Here is an 18,756-nt window from a genome sequence, read left to right on the forward strand (position 1 = left end):
TTTGGCAAGACCTTTATTGAAATAAGAGATGTTTTTGTTTAACCACCAGAACCTCAGTAAAAATTGGGACTATTATTTCTGGAGATTCCAGAACTTCCTTTGGAAACATCCCCCAACTCAAAAGAAAGTCTGATGTAACCTCGTAAAAATCCATGTTGCAATAGGTGCTGTGTCACTGAGAACCACCGAAAAGACAGGGTTAAGGGCACAAAACGAGCTGCAAACCATATATGGAGAAACCCTTTTCTTCACACTTGTGATGAATTCATGTTCTGCTTTCCGTTTTCTCAACGCTGAAGTCGACTGTGCTTTGTAAAACCGGCTCACCGACCCTCGGGACCTGCAGTGCCTCTGGATTCCAGCCTCCGGGTCTCCATGCCAGACAGTCTGAGCATGCGAGTCACACTTGCTGTGACACACTGGATGCTCTCTGTGGTCTCCAGTTCTTCCTCTCCAGCAAATACTTTGCCAGATATCGAAAATGAAGATTTCATCAAAGACTGTGTTCGAATGCACAACAAGTTCAGATCAGAAGTGACTCCAAAAGCCAGTGATATGCTATACATGGTAAGAAAAACATGAGGGCTTGTGGCAGAAGTCAGTCAAAAACAACTAATGTGGATTGATTTTGGTGGTGAATCCTTGGTAATCCTGACCAGTGCTCTCGCGGTGATGAAGGTGTGCTTTAAATTCACCACCTGCGATCAAAACGAACCCAGTTTCTCTCTGCCTACTCAGTTCTTGTTATAAAGCAAGTATGTTTTACTTCTCTTTTTGGACACGTCCTTTGCACACGTCCTCAGGTGCAATTTATGTCTCTTTTTTGCCTGTTAATTTTTGTGAGGTTTTTTTGGTTTCGTTTTTTGTCTCTAAGTTGACTTTTTTTTGTTGCCGGCAGAGTACTGACTGTCTCAGGGAGGCCGCAGGGCGTCTGGGGGAAAGGCTAGGATTTTGATTCAGTCAGGCTTGGGTTTGAATCCTAGGTCTGTGGCTTTGGCCTGGTTTTTTAACCTTTCTGAGCTTCTTACGATAGGGGCTATCGTAGGTATGAAATTACAGAAAATATGTGAAACCAGCATGTTATTTTGCAACATAATAGACCTTCAGTGAAATGTTGTTCTGTGTCACTCACTTTGATTCTAAATTCCTCGAAACTAGATTATCATGTCTCCCACTAACGCTAGTCAAAACTTGAAGACCACAATATGATCCTCCACATACGGAGGACCTACATGTTCGTGGTCCTTCTCCATTCTGGACATCGTGCCTCACCTCCCATGCAAATTCCCACTTTGCTCACTGCGGTTACAGCGTTGGGTAACAGGCTCCATTCTTGACCCTCCTAGTGTTTCGTATTTTTTTCTGCAGACTTGGGACCCAGTACTAGCCCAAATTGCAAAAGCATGGGCAAGGAACTGTCAGTTTGCACACAACATACAGCTGAAGCTACCCCACAAGCTGCACCCAAATTTCACTTCACTGGGAGAAAACCTCTGGACTGGGTCTCTGTACCTCTTTTCTGTGTCTTCAGCCGTCACAGACTGGTACAACGAAATTCAGTACTATGACTTCAAGACTCGGAAATGTGGCAAGGTCTGTGGCCATTATACTCAGGTAAGTATCTGCCTTATATTCTCTGGAAGCTGTCGTTTCAAGGGTGAGGAGAAAGCTGGAATCTGGTGTTAAGAAAAATATAGAGTAAGCTAGTGTCCCTGTAAATATTAGAGAGTAGGGGTTACAGGCTTACTTTAAAAATAAATAAATGGAGGGCTTCCTGGTGGCGCAGTGGTTGTGAGTCCGCCTGCTGATGCAGGGGACACGGGTTCGTGCCCCGGTCCGGGAAGATCCCACATGCCGCAGAGCAGCTGGGCCCGTGAGCCATGGCCGCTGAGCCTGCGCGTCCGGAGCCTGTGCTCTGCAACGGGAGAGGCCACAGCAGTGAGAGGCCCGCGTACCGCAAAATAAATAAATAAATAAATAAATGGAACAGACTCCAATACCAGAGGAGATAGTGCTTGAAGAGTGTAGTTACATGGACATAGGTAAAACGTGAGGCCCACCAATCTGCACAGCCTTTGAATAATTTTGATCACACCTGTCTTCCCGTGGTATTTTGTGCCATTTGTGAACAATCAAAGGACCTTATGAGTAAATGGATTTATTCCAGGTACGAGTTCTCTAGGAAATTTGAGTCAGTTGTTCTGGGACTATAAAACTGGGAGAAATAAGCCTCTCAGACAGAAGCATCAATAAGAATTGAAGGGGACTTCCCTGGTGGTCCCGTAGTAAAGACTCTGTGCTTCCGCTGCAGGGGGGCATGGGTTCGATCCCTGGTCGGGGAAGATCCGCATGCTGCGCAGTGTGGCCAAAAGTAAAAAAATTGTGGTAATAATAGTTGATGCTTCCATATCCTCTTAGTCTTTCAAACATGGACTAAGAATCTATGATGTGCCACATGAAGACGAAAAAAAAGTCCCAGACCCAGTGGAGAGGTCAACATATAAATTTGTACAAATAATCCTGTAGCTACCCTGTACCCACAACTCTATAATTAGTGTGTATAAAAACCATATTAAGGTCTTCTCGAGAAATTTTTTTTTTTTTTTTTTTTTTTTTTTTTTAAAATTCAAGCTGTTTTTGGCTTCCTAACTCTAACTCACATTTGCAACATGGTGGAAACAAATCCCTAGGAAAAGTCTTCTATAATCTTCTTAATATGCTGCCTCCCTATACTGGCCACATTTTATTTATTTTATTTCCTGGCGGTCCTTGTCAAACCAATAACTAAAAGTAGTGAACCTATGTTTGACTGGTTTTAACGTAGAAAAAAATTGTTGAAATGATGTCTGAGAGCAAAAGCATTTCTAACAAGCCAGTTAACTTGGAATATTAGGTGTTTTTAAGAGCAAAATGTTGGTAGAAAAACTCAATATAGTTCAGCCTTATAAAGATACTGACCTCACTGGTGGTGGTATAGATGAAACACGTTTGGCACAGTTACAGGAAATTGTTATAATGAGAGGGAAAGGGTTGATGTCAGTGAAATTTTCATCTTAAGGTTATTGTAATCAAGGAGGAGCTATGAAATCATCAGTAGGCTTGGTCCCTTTCTTGGAAATATAAGTAAGGTCTCCCCTAGACTTGCCCAATAAGCCATCAGTTTTGGTTTATATTAACAAATAAACCAGAAAATAAATTTCATTGGATTCCCACAAATCCTAAAGGGCAAGAAAGCTAAATCCAGAGTGCCTACAAGCGGTATCTGGTGCCATTATGCACTATGGTATTAATCTCCAGGAGTAATTGTCAGTCTGAAGGTGCTGACTCTCAGTCAGTGTTTAAGCTTCTCCCCTATTCTAGGCACTTTGTAAGGTACAGGTCATGCGTTTTAGTCCAGACTCCTGAAAAAACAGAGCCTGAGATAATAGCTTACGTGCTAAGATTTTACTCGGGAGTACGATCGCAGAGAAGTGAGAGGGAGGAGAAATGGCTTGTGGGGCAGGGAATGAGGGACACAGCTGGGAATGGCCCCTGACCCTTAGGAGGTGACTTTTATTTGGAAGAGACGTGTGTAAGTGGATGTGTTATAGCGTATAGCTAGTGCAGCTCGGAGAAACTGACAAGGTGCCATGGGAGCAATGGGGACAGAGCAACTGACCTGGCCAAAGGGAGGTATGGAGACACAGGACTTGTTCATACAGCAGGAGACATGTAAGTTGGTTCTTAAACTGAGTGAGAGTTTGTCAAATAAAAAGGAATGTAAAAAGAACTCCAGGCAAAATTAACAAGGTGTAGAAGGTGTACAATGTGTACAAATGAACTTGGCATTTCAGAAGAATGGCAAGCAGCTTAACCCACCAAATACACAGTAATCCAAAGACTGTTAAATTGACAACAGTCTCCTAAACCCTGCAAGTTAAAAGATACTTTATGTCCATCATTCCAGGAAGTCAAAACAAGAGGAGGAAACTTCATTATATGTCATAGAGGCCTGAGATCTCAGAGATGGCCCTTCCCAAATTAACAGAGCTTACTTGTAAATCTTCCTCTTGCATTTAGGGGAAAAAAAAGAGGGCTAATATTTGGGACATAAAACATTTCCTAAAATCCAGTTCCTTTCAGACAGGTAGCAGAGCCAAAGTGAGTGATCCTAACCTGTTCTCTTTAAGAGACCACTACAGTCTACCCCCCAACTCAAATGAGGGAGAGGATGTCCAGGGACCTCTGGGTCTGGGAAGAGACAGCACCAGCAACTACTTTTTAAATGAATGTGGTACTTCGTTCTCTACATGTAAGATCTCATTCAACTCTCACCACACACCTCTAAGAGATGCTATTATCCATAGATGAATAAACAGGCCCAGAGGGGTCAAGAAGTTGTTATCCCAGTGTCATTTAGCTAGTAAGAGGAAGAGTTGGGGTTCAGATATAAGATATGTTGCTTATCTAGTAAAGTAGTAGTACTTAGTAGTCATTGAACAAAGTTTAGATTTCTTCCATGAGCTGTTTTTCCATCAATTGGAAGAAGGCTCTGACAGCTTGATTGAAGACTTCTTGTTTTTATCCTTGCAAGAAATCTTGCTAGGAGGTCCAAGATTACTCAGTTGCCATTTTAAATTCATGCTGGAAATTACCTCAAGTGGGTATTTATAACTTCCCACTTACCCTCATGTTAATTGTTAATAAAAAGCAAGCTATTTTCAGATTTTGGCCAGTGAGCAGTGGTTGTACAGAGTAAAGACAATAGATTCAGATGCATTTTTTTTTTTTTTTTGGCTGCATTGGGTCTTCTTTGCTGTGCGTGGGCTTTCTTTAGTTGCGGCGAGTGGGGGCTACTCTTCACTGCGGTGTGCAGGCTTCTCATTTCAGTGGCTTCTCGTTGCAGAGCATGGCCTCCAGGTGTGTGAGCTTCAGTAGTTGCAGCACCCGGGCTCTGTAGTTGTGGCATGCGGGCCCTAGAGTGCACGGGCTTCAGTAGTCGGGGTGTGTGGGCTCAGTAGTTGTGGTGCACAGGGTTCAGTAGTTGTGGCACACAGGCTCTAGCTGTGGTGCACAGGCTCTAGCTGTGGCGCACGGGCTTAGTTGCTCCGTGCATGTCCACTGCATTGGCAGACGTATTCTTAACCACTGCACCACCAGGGAAGTCCCCAGATGCATTATTACTTCATTAAAGTGTGATATTTCTTGACATGTTAACTCAACGCTTTAGTTCTGTCTTCACTAGAGATTTCAATTGTGGAAGAATTCTGGTGTATTGATATGGAAGATTATTTAGCTTAGATATTTTGTTGCCGACAGTTCATCTTTGTAAAGTTTGGGAATAGTTTGACTTAAAAAGCTGGGCGGTGGACTCCTCTGGTGGTCCAGTGGCTAAGACTCCACGCTCCCAATGCAGGGGACCATTTTAAATTCATGCTGGAAATTAACCTGCTCAGGGAACTAGATCCCACGTGCCGTGACTAAAAGATCCCGCGTGCCACAACTAAGACCCAGTGCAGCCAAATAACTAAATAAATATTAAAAAAAAAAATAGCTGGGTGGGCAGCAGCTCAGGTTTGATAGTGCTAATAATGCCCACTAGATGGCACTATTGATCTCATTTCTTTTTATCCCCACCCGTTGAAATTTTTATTTTTACACCCTCCCAGAACGAACGGAAGTGTGCGATGTTTCAGTTTGTCTAGCTGATTTTGTACATGTTGCATATTACTGATAATGAGTCAGATGGACTCATACTGAGAATTGAAAGGGGAAGATGGTGTATAGGGGTTGTTAGCTAGAAGGAAGAGACATGCCTGCCCCCACTGGGTTGGGTTCCCCAGATGCAATGTTTTTGTTAGGTATAGTTTCCTGATTCTGCTAAAAAGGAGAGCACTCTGGAAGCATCTTGCTTAGGGCATGGACTGTCCTCACAGCACTTTGTGGTCAAGTAGCATTAAGTTCCACCCCTCATCTAGGAAAAATTGGGGCAGTATGTATTTATAGATTTGTTATGAGGTTAAACATGTTGCATGTAACATGCTGAACACTACCGGCCACTAGGAAAATTCTCAGTGAGTAGCTCTTAATTTTTTAAAATTCTTTTTGTTTACCATATGAAAAAATGAAAACATGCAACAGGAATCTACCTGATTAAAAAGAAGTTTCAAAAGTTTTAAAGCAGAAGAAAATTAGTCATAAGAGAATAAAACATGAACATCTGCTGAGAGCTTGCTATGTTCCATAAGCTGTTCTAATCACTTTCTTATTAGCCCATTTAGAATGTCAAAATAAGCCTGTGGAGTAGGTGGTGTTACCCTCATTTAATAGACGAGGAAGCTGAGGCCGAGGTCACACAGTGGGTGGCTGAGCTGAAATATAAACTTGGTCTTTGTAACCCCAGAGCCCACAGAGTTGAACCCAGAAACTGAATGCCCATGAAGCTATTAAAAAGAGGCCAACTTGAATGGATGGATAAACTGATAAATCCATGCAATAAATATTACTCGGCAATGAAAAGGAGAGTGACTAGTAATGAATTCAACAACATGAGTGAATCTCAAATGCTTATGCTTAGTGAAAGAAGCCAGATTGAAAAAGCTACATTTAAACTGATTCCACTTATGTAACATTCTGGAAAAGGCGAAACCACAAGGACAGAAAATAGATTAGTGATTGCCAGGGGCTGGGGGTGGGAGCTGACCACAAAGGGGCACAAGGGAGCTTTTGGGGAAATGTTCTAGGTATTGAATGTGGTGGCGGCTGCACAACTACATGCTTTTGTCAAAATTCATAACCTAAAACGGATGGCCTCTATGTTAATTACAACCTGATTTAAAGAGAGCCCAACTAAAACACAAGACGAATGGTAACTAACATTTGCACTGTCTTGGAAAAGAGAGATCAGAAATGTAAAAGAAAGTAGAATAAAAGAAATAGCATAAAGCATTAAGTGTGTGTGGGAGGAACCCAAAGATTAAGAGCACTTGACACTTGAGATGCAACACTGGAGGAAAGTGCTCAAAGACCAGAGGATCAGAATATAAAATGATTGACTCAGGCGATCGTACTCCCAACATGGCCCATTAGCATGCATAAGAATCACCTGAGAAACTTGTTAAAATAGAGAAACTTTTTCGCTGAATAATGTTCCAATATGTGTGTGTGTGTGCCTGTGTGTATGTGTGTGTATATAAATATACTACATTTTCCTTAAGGAAATCCTGTCATTAGCATGGGTAGATCTACAGGTAGTACGCTAAGTGAAGTAAGTCAGACAGAGTCAAATACCATATGATCTCATTTATGTGTGGAATCTTAAAAAAATAAAACGAACTCTTAGAAAACAGATTGGTGGTTGCCAGAGGTGGGGGATGAGTGAAATGGGTGAACGTGGTCAAAAGGTACAAACTTCCAGTTTTAAGATAAATAAGTCCTGGGGATGTAATGTACAGCATGGTGACTAGAGTTAACAATACTGTATTATGTATTTGAAAATTGCTAAGAGTATATCTTAAAAGTTCTCATCACAAGAAAAAACTTGTAACCATGTGTAGTAATAGGTGTTAACTAGCTATTGTGGTGGCCATTTTGCAGTATATACAAATACTGAATCACTGATTCAGTATTGTACACCTGCAAGTAATATAATTTTGTATGTCAGTTATATCTCAGTTTTAAAAAAATACAGATTTCAAGGACAATTCCAGTGACTCTCATGCAGTAGGACTGAGATGGGCCCAGAAATCTGCATTTTAAACAAAGCACCCCAGAGGAAGTCACTTTGAGATGCAGTGAATAGAAATGAAGAAATATAAAAATAAATACAAAAATGATTGGGAAATTAAAGTACAAGCATCAAACCTGAGAATGAATGGCCATAAAACTAGGTGCTCTCGGGGAGATAGAGGCCTGATTTACTTGGTTACCTGGAGTTCCCTGCAGGGGATTCCAGGGTGTGAGATGGGAAGGGAGACACCCCACCTCAACCAGGGAGGGCCGTCCTTCACCAAAGGAGAGCACTGATCCTCTGTGGGAGACCAGTACCTGCCTCCGCAGCTCCTCCCCAGTTGTCACACAAGGAGGAGGACAGAATGGAAAGTGTCCCGGCCCCGCCCCGCCCCCCGACACTGCCCAGCCCTCCCTAGCTCCTCCCCCACCTCCTACTCCATCCATGAGCCTTGGAGGAGCTGCCTCCATCCTAACCCTCTTCCCCTACTCTACACTCTCTCCCCAGAGAGCTGTTCTTAATTGATTTTTTTTCTTTTTTTTTTTTGAGTAAATTTGACCTTTTTCAGCAGACACACCAGCCTTGTCTCAGTTCTGTGAGTCTTTCCCACCTCGGGGTTGGTTCGCACAGGTGTGCCCTCTGCTGGGAACCTTCTCTGGCCTCCCGGACCAGCTCACTTTCAGCTTCGGCCTCACTAACTCAGAGCAGGATCCCTGCTGTAAACTCCCTGAGCGCCCTCTGCTTCCCCTTCACAAAGCTCAAAACCCTAGCCTAATGGTTTCTTGACTGCTTTTCTCTACATTTTGTGAAGGCACCCACTGGCTCCAGCTCATTCATCTCCCTGTATTTGGTACAAGTAGTCACAAAGTTGCTAAATATATATATATGTGTATATATATATATATGTAAAAATAATTTAAAATTCTATTTTGTATCACTGTAAAAAGGAGTGCATTTAATTGCTGGCTTAAATCCACACTAGATTTTTTTTTTTTTCTTGTGGTACCCGGGCCTCTCACTGTTGTGGCCTCTCCCGTTGCGGAGCACAGGCTCAGCGGCCATGGCTCACGGGCCCAGCCGCTCCGCAGCATGTGGGATCCTCCCGGACTGGGGCACGAACCCGTGTCCCCTGCATCGGCGGGCGGGCGGACTCCCAACAACTGCACCACCAGGGAAGCCCCCACATACTAGATTTTTAAAATACTTTACTTTTTTCTTCAGCCTTCTATTACAGCAAACAGTCTTAGTTAGGATGAGCTGTGTAATTTGTGTGGCCTAATGCAAAATGAAAACGTGGATCCCCTTGTTCAAAAATCATGGGAAAAGTGCCACTGAAGGTGCTAAAATGCGTGCAGCACTGAATTAAACCAGGTATGGGGCCCTTCTGATCACGGGGTCCAGTGGGACAGCACACCCCTCTCCTGGAAGCTGGCCCTGTTCTTGCTTTCCCTCCTATGCCACTAGCCACTCCCTTTCAATGTTTTGCTGGCTGTTTTTTTTTTTTTCTGTATCCCATGCTCTCATTTAGTTGTTTATTATCTTTGCTTACAAGATCTAATCCATTCCCACGTCTTCCAGGTTTGTGTCTCGAGCCATGCTCTGTCTTCTGACCGGCAGATGGTCGTCTGACAGGCATCTCAAGAGTAGCAGGAACTGAACAGAACCCCTTGTCTGTGTTCCCACCCACTTCCTCCTTCCCTCATTTTCCCCGTCTCAGCAAATGTTGTTCAGACCCAAACATTAACTTGATTTTTCTCTCTCCCTCTTACCCCACCCTCAAACCAAAAGCAAATTCTTTCAGCTTTACCCCTAAGCTGAACCATGAACCTGGTCAATTCTAGGGAACCCCACTACCATCACCGAAGTGAGAGTCACCATCTGCTCTTTCCAGTACCAGTGAAGCAGTCTCCCGAATTCCCTCCCTCTTTTCACCCTTGTTCTTCTCAGTCCATCTAGTTTAGCAGCCAAAGTGACCTTCCTAAGACCTGAAAAAGGGACTCTCCCTCCCTCCACTACAAGATTCCCCATGAGCTGCTCCTCTCTGACCTCATTGCCTGTGATTTTCCCCAACTCCTGGATCCCAGCTCCGCTTGCCTTTATTTATTTATTTTTGGCTGCGTTGTGTCTTCGTTGCTGCGTGGGCTTTCTCTAGTTGCGGCGAGCGGGGGCTACTCTTCGTTGTGGCGTGCAGGCTTCTCCTTGCGGTGGCTTCTCGTTGTGGAGCACGGGCTCTAGGCGCACGGGCTTCAGTAGTTGCGGCTCACGGGCTCTAGGCATGCAGGCTTCAGTAGTTGTGGTAAGTGGGCTCAGTAGTTGTGGCTCACAGGCTCTAGGTGCACGGGCTTCAGTAGTTGTGGCACATGGGCTCCGTTGTTGTGGCTCGCGGGCTCTAGCGTGCAGGCTCAGTAGTTGTGGTGCACCGGCTTAGTTGCTCCGCGGCATGTGGGATCTTCCCGGACCAGGGCTCGAACCCGGGTCCTCTACATTGGCAGGTGGATCCTTAACCACTGCGCCACCAGGGAAGCCCCTCTGCTTGCCTTCTTTCTGCCACTCTTGCACGCAAGCAGACTCCACGCCAGGGCCTTTGCCCCAAGGGCTCCCTCTGCATGGATGCTCTTCCTCCATCAGTTGGTCTCCTGCATGTTTTGAGCGCTGCCTCTTCATCATTCAGGCCTCATCTCAAATGCTGCCTCCACACTCGAGACGCCTTCCCTGCACATCCAAGTGAAAGCAGCCCTCTTTCTCCCCAGCAGTCACTCTCTATCCTGTTAGCCTGTTTTATTTCTTCATTGCACTAGCTGTCAAAATTAGCTTAGTTATTATTTATATTTATCTCTCTCTCTCTCTCTCTCACACACACACACACACACACACACACACATACACACACACACACACACACACACTTTCCAACCAAATTCTGACTACCTAAAACTTCCCTGGCGGTAACTGCTTTGCCTAAGTAGAGTTAACATGCCTGTGTTTACGAAGGCCTAATCATACTCAAGTGTTCATTTTAGTATCTCTCTCTTCTTAACAATCTGTATTTTCTTTCAGATTGTTTGGGCAGATAGTTACAAAGTTGGCTGTGCAGTACAGTTTTGTTCTCGAGTTGCTGGCTTTGAAAGTCTTCGCAATGGAGCACATTTTATATGCAACTATGGACCAGCGTAAGTGCCCAAATTAACCTCTTTCTGGGAAAAGAAAAAAAAAACTATTTTAAAAGTATTTATCTTCATTATAGAAAATAAATCTGGGTAATAAAAAAAGTTTAAAAGAGAAAATTAACATTACCCTTAATTCCTCTGCCCAGAGATTTACTCCATTTACACTGATACCTTTTTCTTTGTATGTGCATTTGTGTTTGTGTCTGTGTGTACACCTTTATAAACACTACATAAACACACACACACAAACACATTTTTAAGAGTAGGAAAACTAAAATGTTTTCAGGGACATAGATTAATTGGATATTGTAATAACACCACAAGATGGGAAGATTAATATTCCATTTAATATTTATTAACTTATTAAAAACTTTTCAAAGCAGAACAAAAACCCACTCTGAATTGAATTTCTCAATTTATATAACTTATTTCATTTACTTTTGACAGTTTTGTTTTTGAAACAGACATCATTTTTCTCCCTTTGGAAAATGGGAAGACGCATGACATTCTCCTCCCACTTCCTTTAAACTTATATATGTGTACTTATGCATCGTACACATACTTAGAAAACTGAGATGATGGAAATACACATTTTCTATTTTTTACTTAAAATTACATATGAGCATTTTCCATGGCACTGAAGTTTTAAACAGATTACAATAATTAAAAACAATGCCATAACGTTTGTATAAAGCTTACTATGTACTAAGCATAGTTCTAAGTGCTTCGCATATATTAAACTTATTTAATCTTCATAAAATGTCTGTAAGTTCTACTATTACCCCTGTTTTGCAGATAAGACAGCTGAGGCCCTGACAGGCAACCAAGGAAACTAAAACTTCCTACTTCTTTATTGGGCAGAATACTTTAGGTCCCTTTGTCTTTCTGTGTTTTTATTTTATTGAAGTATAGTTGATTTACAGTGTTGTATTAGTTTCTGGTGTACAGCAAAGTGATTCACCTATACACGTATGTAATAGTTTGCATCTGCTAATCCCAAACTCCCACTCCATCCCTCCCTGACATCCCCACCGGCTCTTGGCAACCACAAGTCTGTTCTCTTTGAGTCTGTTTCTGTTTTGTAGGTAAGTTTGTGTCATATTTTAGATTCCAAATACAAGTGATAGTATATGGTATTTGTCTTTCTCTTTCTGACTTACTTGACTTACTTTGATAATCTCTAGGTCCCTCCATGTTGCTGCAAATGGCATTATTTCATTCTTCTTTTATGGCTGAGAAGTATTCCATATACATAAATACACACCACATCTTCCATCTTCTTTATCCATTCATCATAGATGGACATTTAGGTTGTTTCCATGTCCTGGCTATTGTATATAGTGCTGCAATGAACATTGGGGTGCATGTATCTTTTCGAATTATAGTTCTGTCCAGATATATGCCCAGGAGTGGGATTGCTGGATAATATAGCAACTCTATTTTTAGTTTTTGAGTATCCTCCATACTGTTTTCCATAGTGGCTGCACCAATTTACATTCCCAGTGAGGGAATGTAAACCCTCACTGTTGGAGGGTTCCCCTTCCTCCACACCCTGTCCAGCATTTATTACTTGCAGACTTTTTAATGATGGCCATTCTGACCGGTGTGAGGTGGTACCTCATTGCAGTTCTGGTTTGCATTTCTCTAATCATTAGTGATCTTGAGCATCTTTTCATGTGCCTATTGGCCATCTCCATGTGTCCTTTGGAGAAATGTCAATTTAGATCTTCTGCCCATTTTTTGTTTTTTTTGTTGTTGTTGCTGTTATTGAGTTGTATGAACTTCCCTTCGTCGGTTGCATCATTTGCAAATATTTTCTCCCAGTCCATGGTTTGTTTTTTCGTTTGTCTATGATCTCCTTTGCTGCGCAAAAGCTTGTAAGTTTGATTAGGTCTCATTTATTTTTGCTTTATTTCTATTACCTTGGGAGACTGTAGATATCTTTGTCCTAATCATTCCCATCTAGACAAAAGTCAGGCCTTTCCAGTAGCATGTTTCTCCCAAGATGAATTCTATTTCCCTAGAAGTCACAACTGCCTTGTTTTTAGCTTGTTTTTGAAGTAGCAATTTTCCCCTCTTCTTTAAAGTATGGAATGCACAATTAAAGTATGAAGCAGCATAAATGACTGCATCAAAAACATTCTAGAATTTAACGACTCAATGAGTACTGTGCTTTTTAACAATGAAAGATACTCCAATGATTAATGTCCATTTTGGATATCTTTTATAATTATCAGAATCTCTACTATATTCCTTTGACTATTTTCCACAGGGTAACATAAGCAGAAGGGTAAATTTGAGACAACCTAAATTAATTTGGAGCCAAACGAGATTTGAACATATCTTTTTAGTTGGAAATGAGGTTTTAATAAAAAGTAATGTCTCAACTCTGAAAATTAACGCATAGTATTAAGGGAGAGGTGTCCATGAACTTGGTTTAGAAAAAAGTTACATCTTTTTCAGTAACTTCTATTGAAAGTAACGTTTATGAAGATAACACTCCAATCATTATCAGCAATAGCTGTGACTGTACAGCACTACCTGTATCTTTATCACAGATATGTTCATATCACTTTGTAGTTGCTGCATCTCTCTCAAAATAGTTTTTATCACTACCTTGAAATTACTGTAATTATTAGACTCCCTGCTAGCTCTTACCTAATACTTGAGAAGTACATATTAGTATATCACGAATATTTTTAACATGTTAATAACTATTTCAACTTAATTTGTTTCCTTTATAATCCTATGAACTTTATTTTCGGTATTTTTAAACTATTTTGAGAAAGGGCCCATGCGCTCCACCAGGCTGCCACAGGGTACATGACATGAAAAAGTTAAGAACTCCTTTCCAAAAGTAGAGTTCCAAAAAAGATTAGAGCAATGGCAGGTTCACTGAAATAAATGTACAGCCTTTCATCATTACTACTCCAGAGATATTCATGGGGATATAAAATGTTTGGTTATTATTTCATTTTCTAATCTGTGATCTTGGTCAATTACTTACATTCTGTGCCTCAGCCTCTAGCTATGGGGATTAAAAAAATTATAGTATCTTCCTCATAGGGTTATTGTGAAGATTGATTCATTCGAGGATACTCAGAACACGAAGGGACACGAAGAGTATTCAGTAATTATTATCTATTATTCATATCACATCTTTTATGTGAAAACAAATTGCATTTTAGAAACTACCCCATATTTCTTATTTTTTATATATATATATTTTTTTTTTTTTTTTTGCGGTACGCGGGCTTCTCACTGCTGTGGCCTCTCCCGTTGCGGAGCACAGGCTCCGGACGCGCAGGCTCAGCGGCCATGGCTCACAGGCCCAGCCGCTCCGCAGCATGTGGGATCTTCCCGGACTGGGGCACGAACCCGTGTGCACTGCATCGGCAGGCAGACTCTCAACCACTGCGCCACCAAGGAAGCCCTCTTGTTATATTCTTTTGGAAAGCCCTTTCCCCAGCCAAATGGCTCCCATCCAATAAAAACTATGGAGGTTTGCTAGACTGAGGAGAACAAAAATGTGGGTCATGATGGCTTTTCTAAGACGGACAGTTTTTTGGATGGCAGTGATCACATAGGCCAGACAGTAAGTAGAGGGAGTACTGCTCTGAAATCAGACAAATCTAGGTTTCGTTCTGACTCTGACATCTGTACCTTGTGATTTTTGGCAAGTTACTTTATTTTTTAGAGGTTTAGTTTCCTTATCTGTAAAATAGAAATAAAAATAACTTCTTCCCCGAGTTGTCTTAAGAATTAACTGAGATGATTAAGACATAGGTTCCTAAACACAGGCACCTAGAATGAACTCTGCAAATATTAGCAGGCTTCCATTTCTGCTTCCCCCTCTCCTCTTCTCTTCCCAACCCTCTGAATCTGCAGACTTTCATCCTAGGATTTAGCCAAGGACCATAATAAATTGCAATTGGAAAAAAAAAAAAAAGAAACCAAAAACTCTCCTAATGGACAGTTTTCCTCTACTTCACAGAGGCAATTACCCAACCTGGCCATATAAAAAAGGATCCACATGCAGTGCCTGCCCCAGTAACGACAACTGTCTGGACAATCTCTGTGGTGAGTAAAAGGAGCAATCTACCAATAATACAATGTGTTCAAAACTCTTGTAACTTTCTACAGAGCTAAGAATGCAAACGTTTGCTTTATCCTAACAGCTGTTTTCAGGGAAAGTGGCATCAGGGTTGCAATCAAACCTGGGAATGAATATATGGTTCAAGAGAAATTTAAAGAAGCAAATAATATTCTTTAGTTAGCGCTAATCAGACAAACAACAAACGACTCTGATGCTGGGAAACTGTAGACCCAAGATTTGCTAATTTCAGCAAGATCAAAAATTTGTACAACAAAGTTAACCAAAAGAATTCTGAATTGTGTGATACTACCTGTCCAAGCACTCAAGACTTGCATTTTCATCTTTAGAATCAGATAAATAAAGCTGCAATGTGGCACTTTTTACTAGTTAGACAGCATTTAATGAGGAACAGTGTAGGCCAATGAAGCTACATTTCCAAGGATGTTTTACATAACTTTGAAATATTAATACACAATTGGCCAAGAGTCTATTTATGGTTCCTGTCCCAGACACATTCCTTTCCATCTCAGTATGTTTTTTCTTTACTTTTTGCCATGGTGTGAAGGAAAACCTCAATCAAGCTACTGCAGTTGTGCAAATCCTCTAGGACTTTTGTGTCCAGATCTGTAACTAACTGAACCCCTCAGGGCTGCAGGGCTGGGGCGGGGTGCTAGGAGCAGAAGGAGGGTAGAGTAGACTGAGTTTAACTGCATAAATTTTTGTTTGGCCAAAGTGTTGCATTGCTTACACATTTCCTAAGGTCCTTTCCGGGTTTAAAATTATAAAATTCTTTTCAACCGCTTTTCCCTTCCTCCTGATTTGTAAACAGTGAGTTCTCATTTTTACTCCAGCTACAGAGACGCTTTTTCTACCAGCTTTCTGAGCCAGTCATTTCTCTCCAGTTCAACCATTCTTTCCCTCATAATTAGTTTTGTTTAGAGAACTCACTAACATGTAGCCATAGTGCAACAAATCCCTTCTCAGAGCACCAATGTTAACTGAATTTTTCATGTTACTCCAACACTACGAAAGCATGTCTTTTTTTTTTTCCAAGTTAGGCAGTATGACATAAGAGTTAAAACCACAGATTTTAGCGTTCAATTTCCAGTTCCACCATTGTGACACTGGGCAAGTGTCTGGACCTGTTTCCTCATTAATGAAATGTAGACGGTGGCACCTCTTCACAGGTTTCGTGAAACGAATGAAAAAAAATTATATCTAGACCAAGTGCCTGGCATACAGTATCACTCAGTAAATATTATCTATTATCCCCAAATTCATCCTTCCTGTAATCTCAGATCTTGAGTTTACTCTTGGTATTTTGGTGTCTTCTTTGTGCCCAAGTTTTAGATGATATGTTTTTATGCTCATGAACAAGACTCACTCATGCTTCTTTAGAATCTGTGATGAAAACTGAGACAATAATTTTAAATTATGTAAAAAGTAATTTAACTGTTGCCACTGGTTAGCTGTCTTTCCCACTAGACTCTGAATTCCAAACAGGCAGGAATTATGCCTATCTAATTCAACTTTGTAACCAAAGTGCCTAGTCTAGAAAGCAAATAATTGCTAATTTGCATATTTCCTTAAAAAAATCATTCTCTATAAAAATCTAGACAGTAACACCACCACCAGCACAATGATAACAAGAAGAAAACTGCTGGAGTTTTAGCTTTTAATCTTAGAGATCTAGCCTGAAATGGTCTCTAACCTTGTGGGATAAAATTCAGAAAATTAAGGCTGTAGTCCAATAATGAAAAGCCCCTGGGCTCTTAAGAGAGACAAAGGAAAACGCACGCTAATTTGCAGGAGGGTAAGGGTTAGAGGATAAAAGCTTTTATTTATCAGATTTTGTCTCTGACAAATTGTGGCAAACACTGGAGGAAAAAAATCCCTTTGTGGTCTTCTAGATACTGGTAGGTTCAAAAAATACCAATGGAGGCCAAATCAGGATGGTTTTGCAAAATGTGCTGGGCACACCAATGGTACACAAGCGGATTTTTAGCTAGTGCATGGATGACATTTGTTTCAATGTTCAAAAGTTGAATGTTTAACATTTTAAAAATATATATATGTAAGAAAAAATATAACTAGCAAGCATATCATACCTTGATTTCATGGATATAACTGCCAGGAAAAGTTAAAGAAGCGGAAGCTTCGTCGCAATTCACCACAGCAAAGCCCAGTCAGTCACAGGTATGATGACCAGGGATGCTCACGAGTACCAGAGGGTCAGCTCCTTGATGGATTCCACCATAGGAGTGCAACAGCAGCTGGCATAGAACCGGTGTAAAAGAGGTGTCTGACCATTTAAAAAGTATAAGGAGGCTATGGCAGATGTGGAATTCTCTTCCCAGTGCTCTGAATGTCAAAATCTTAATAAAGCTCAGTGGAAGGAGAGGAGTAAATATGACTTTGATATCCAAATGCCCTACTGATATACTAATGACAGACTGGAATGTATGAGAGAGGCCACTGTCTCTTCATTACTGACCATAGATAGTATCATTCTTCTCAGGAGAAACTTACTTTCAGGAAAATATTTTAATAAATTGCTCACACTGATTATTACTAATACTTATTTTTAATTGTTTTATTTTAATTGCATTTATTTTATCTGCCAGTTACATTATGTAAAATGATTTTCCATTTATGGTAGTGGTATATAAAAAGTTTATATATAAAGGTTATATAAACAAGTTGATTGAAACAGTCAATGGTTATAATTAAGAGACTTGGCTTTTTAAAAGAAAACAAAAGCCTCACCAGTATCTATTCTTTTAATTCTTTTCTTTCTTATTTTATAGCTAACCCACAACGAGACAAAGTGACACGTATGTATATAAACCTTAAATTGTATAAGATCTATCTGAGCTATGTTACTGCATTATGAGGAATAACATTTAAGAGTATATTTTATGTTTGTTTCACAGGTTACTACTCTGTTGTGTTTCCAGACTGGCCCATATTTCCACGTAACAGATACACATCTCTTTTCCTCATTGTTACTCCACCAATCCTAATACTGAGTGTTATAATTATCAGTTTGGTCAAGCACAAATACCCTCATTTAGTTCTTCTGAACTAATACAATCCGGGGGGGGGGAAAGCCTCATTCGTACATGGCTTTAAAAAATAAAATTGGGTGTTATTTCTAATTTGCAGCAAACCCTTACTCAAAAGAAGAAATGGTTCAGTTTCCTAACATTAGAAGGTAAACTCATCTTTACTTTCCACTTTTTATGAAGAAGCATTGTTTTCATGCTGCCACAGCTGTGACTTTCAGTGAGTAACCTACTCCCCGTGTGCCTTAGCTTCTAAATATGTAAAATCAGTGAGCTAGATTTAGGCGAGTCCTGGCCCTCGTCAGTAAAAAGCGTTTCTATGTAACCTGTTGCCTGCTGCTTCAACTCCAAATATCTGGTTTTCCCTGTTCTCTTGCAAATTTGATGTCTTTCTGGTTTACTACTTCCTCAGACTCATATTGGAATAGTAATGGAATTAATTTAAAAGGCCTTGCACTTTTGGATTATGGATTACTCTTGGAACAAAATGTAAAATAAGATTACAAAAAGGGATAAACCTAAATGTTTACTTGTTGCCATTAGAGCACTGAAAAATCTATTTTCCTCAAAACCAAATGCTGGGACATGATTATATTTAAAGACTAACCGATGGCCTCAGACATTGGATTTGATGGATAATTACAGTAGCTACATTGCAAAAATCTTTACATAAACAACCTTAAGAATTACCCCTAAAACCATGCCTAGATAAAACGTGCC

The 18,756-nt window shown here is 40.8% G+C and overlaps 1 protein-coding gene across 1 annotated transcript; it reads left to right on the forward strand.

Annotated features, from left to right (window-relative positions):
* Positions 1–293: 293 nt before the first annotated feature.
* On the forward strand, positions 294–18,129 carry GLIPR1 (GLI pathogenesis related 1). The gene is made up of 6 exons (XM_027107065.1): positions 294–567; positions 1,369–1,614; positions 10,766–10,878; positions 14,870–14,955; positions 17,779–17,805; positions 17,905–18,129. Exons 1-6 carry the CDS (start codon positions 376–378, stop codon positions 18,057–18,059), a joined length of 819 nt encoding a protein of 272 aa, XP_026962866.1. The 5' UTR covers positions 294–375; the 3' UTR covers positions 18,060–18,129.
* The last annotated feature ends 627 nt before the right edge of the window (positions 18,130–18,756 follow it).

Source organism: Aethalodelphis obliquidens, unplaced genomic scaffold, assembly GCF_003676395.1.
Source record: "Aethalodelphis obliquidens isolate GAN/ISIS:26980383/991018 unplaced genomic scaffold, ASM367639v1 scaffold8, whole genome shotgun sequence".
Lineage (NCBI taxonomy): Eukaryota > Metazoa > Chordata > Mammalia > Artiodactyla > Delphinidae > Aethalodelphis > Aethalodelphis obliquidens.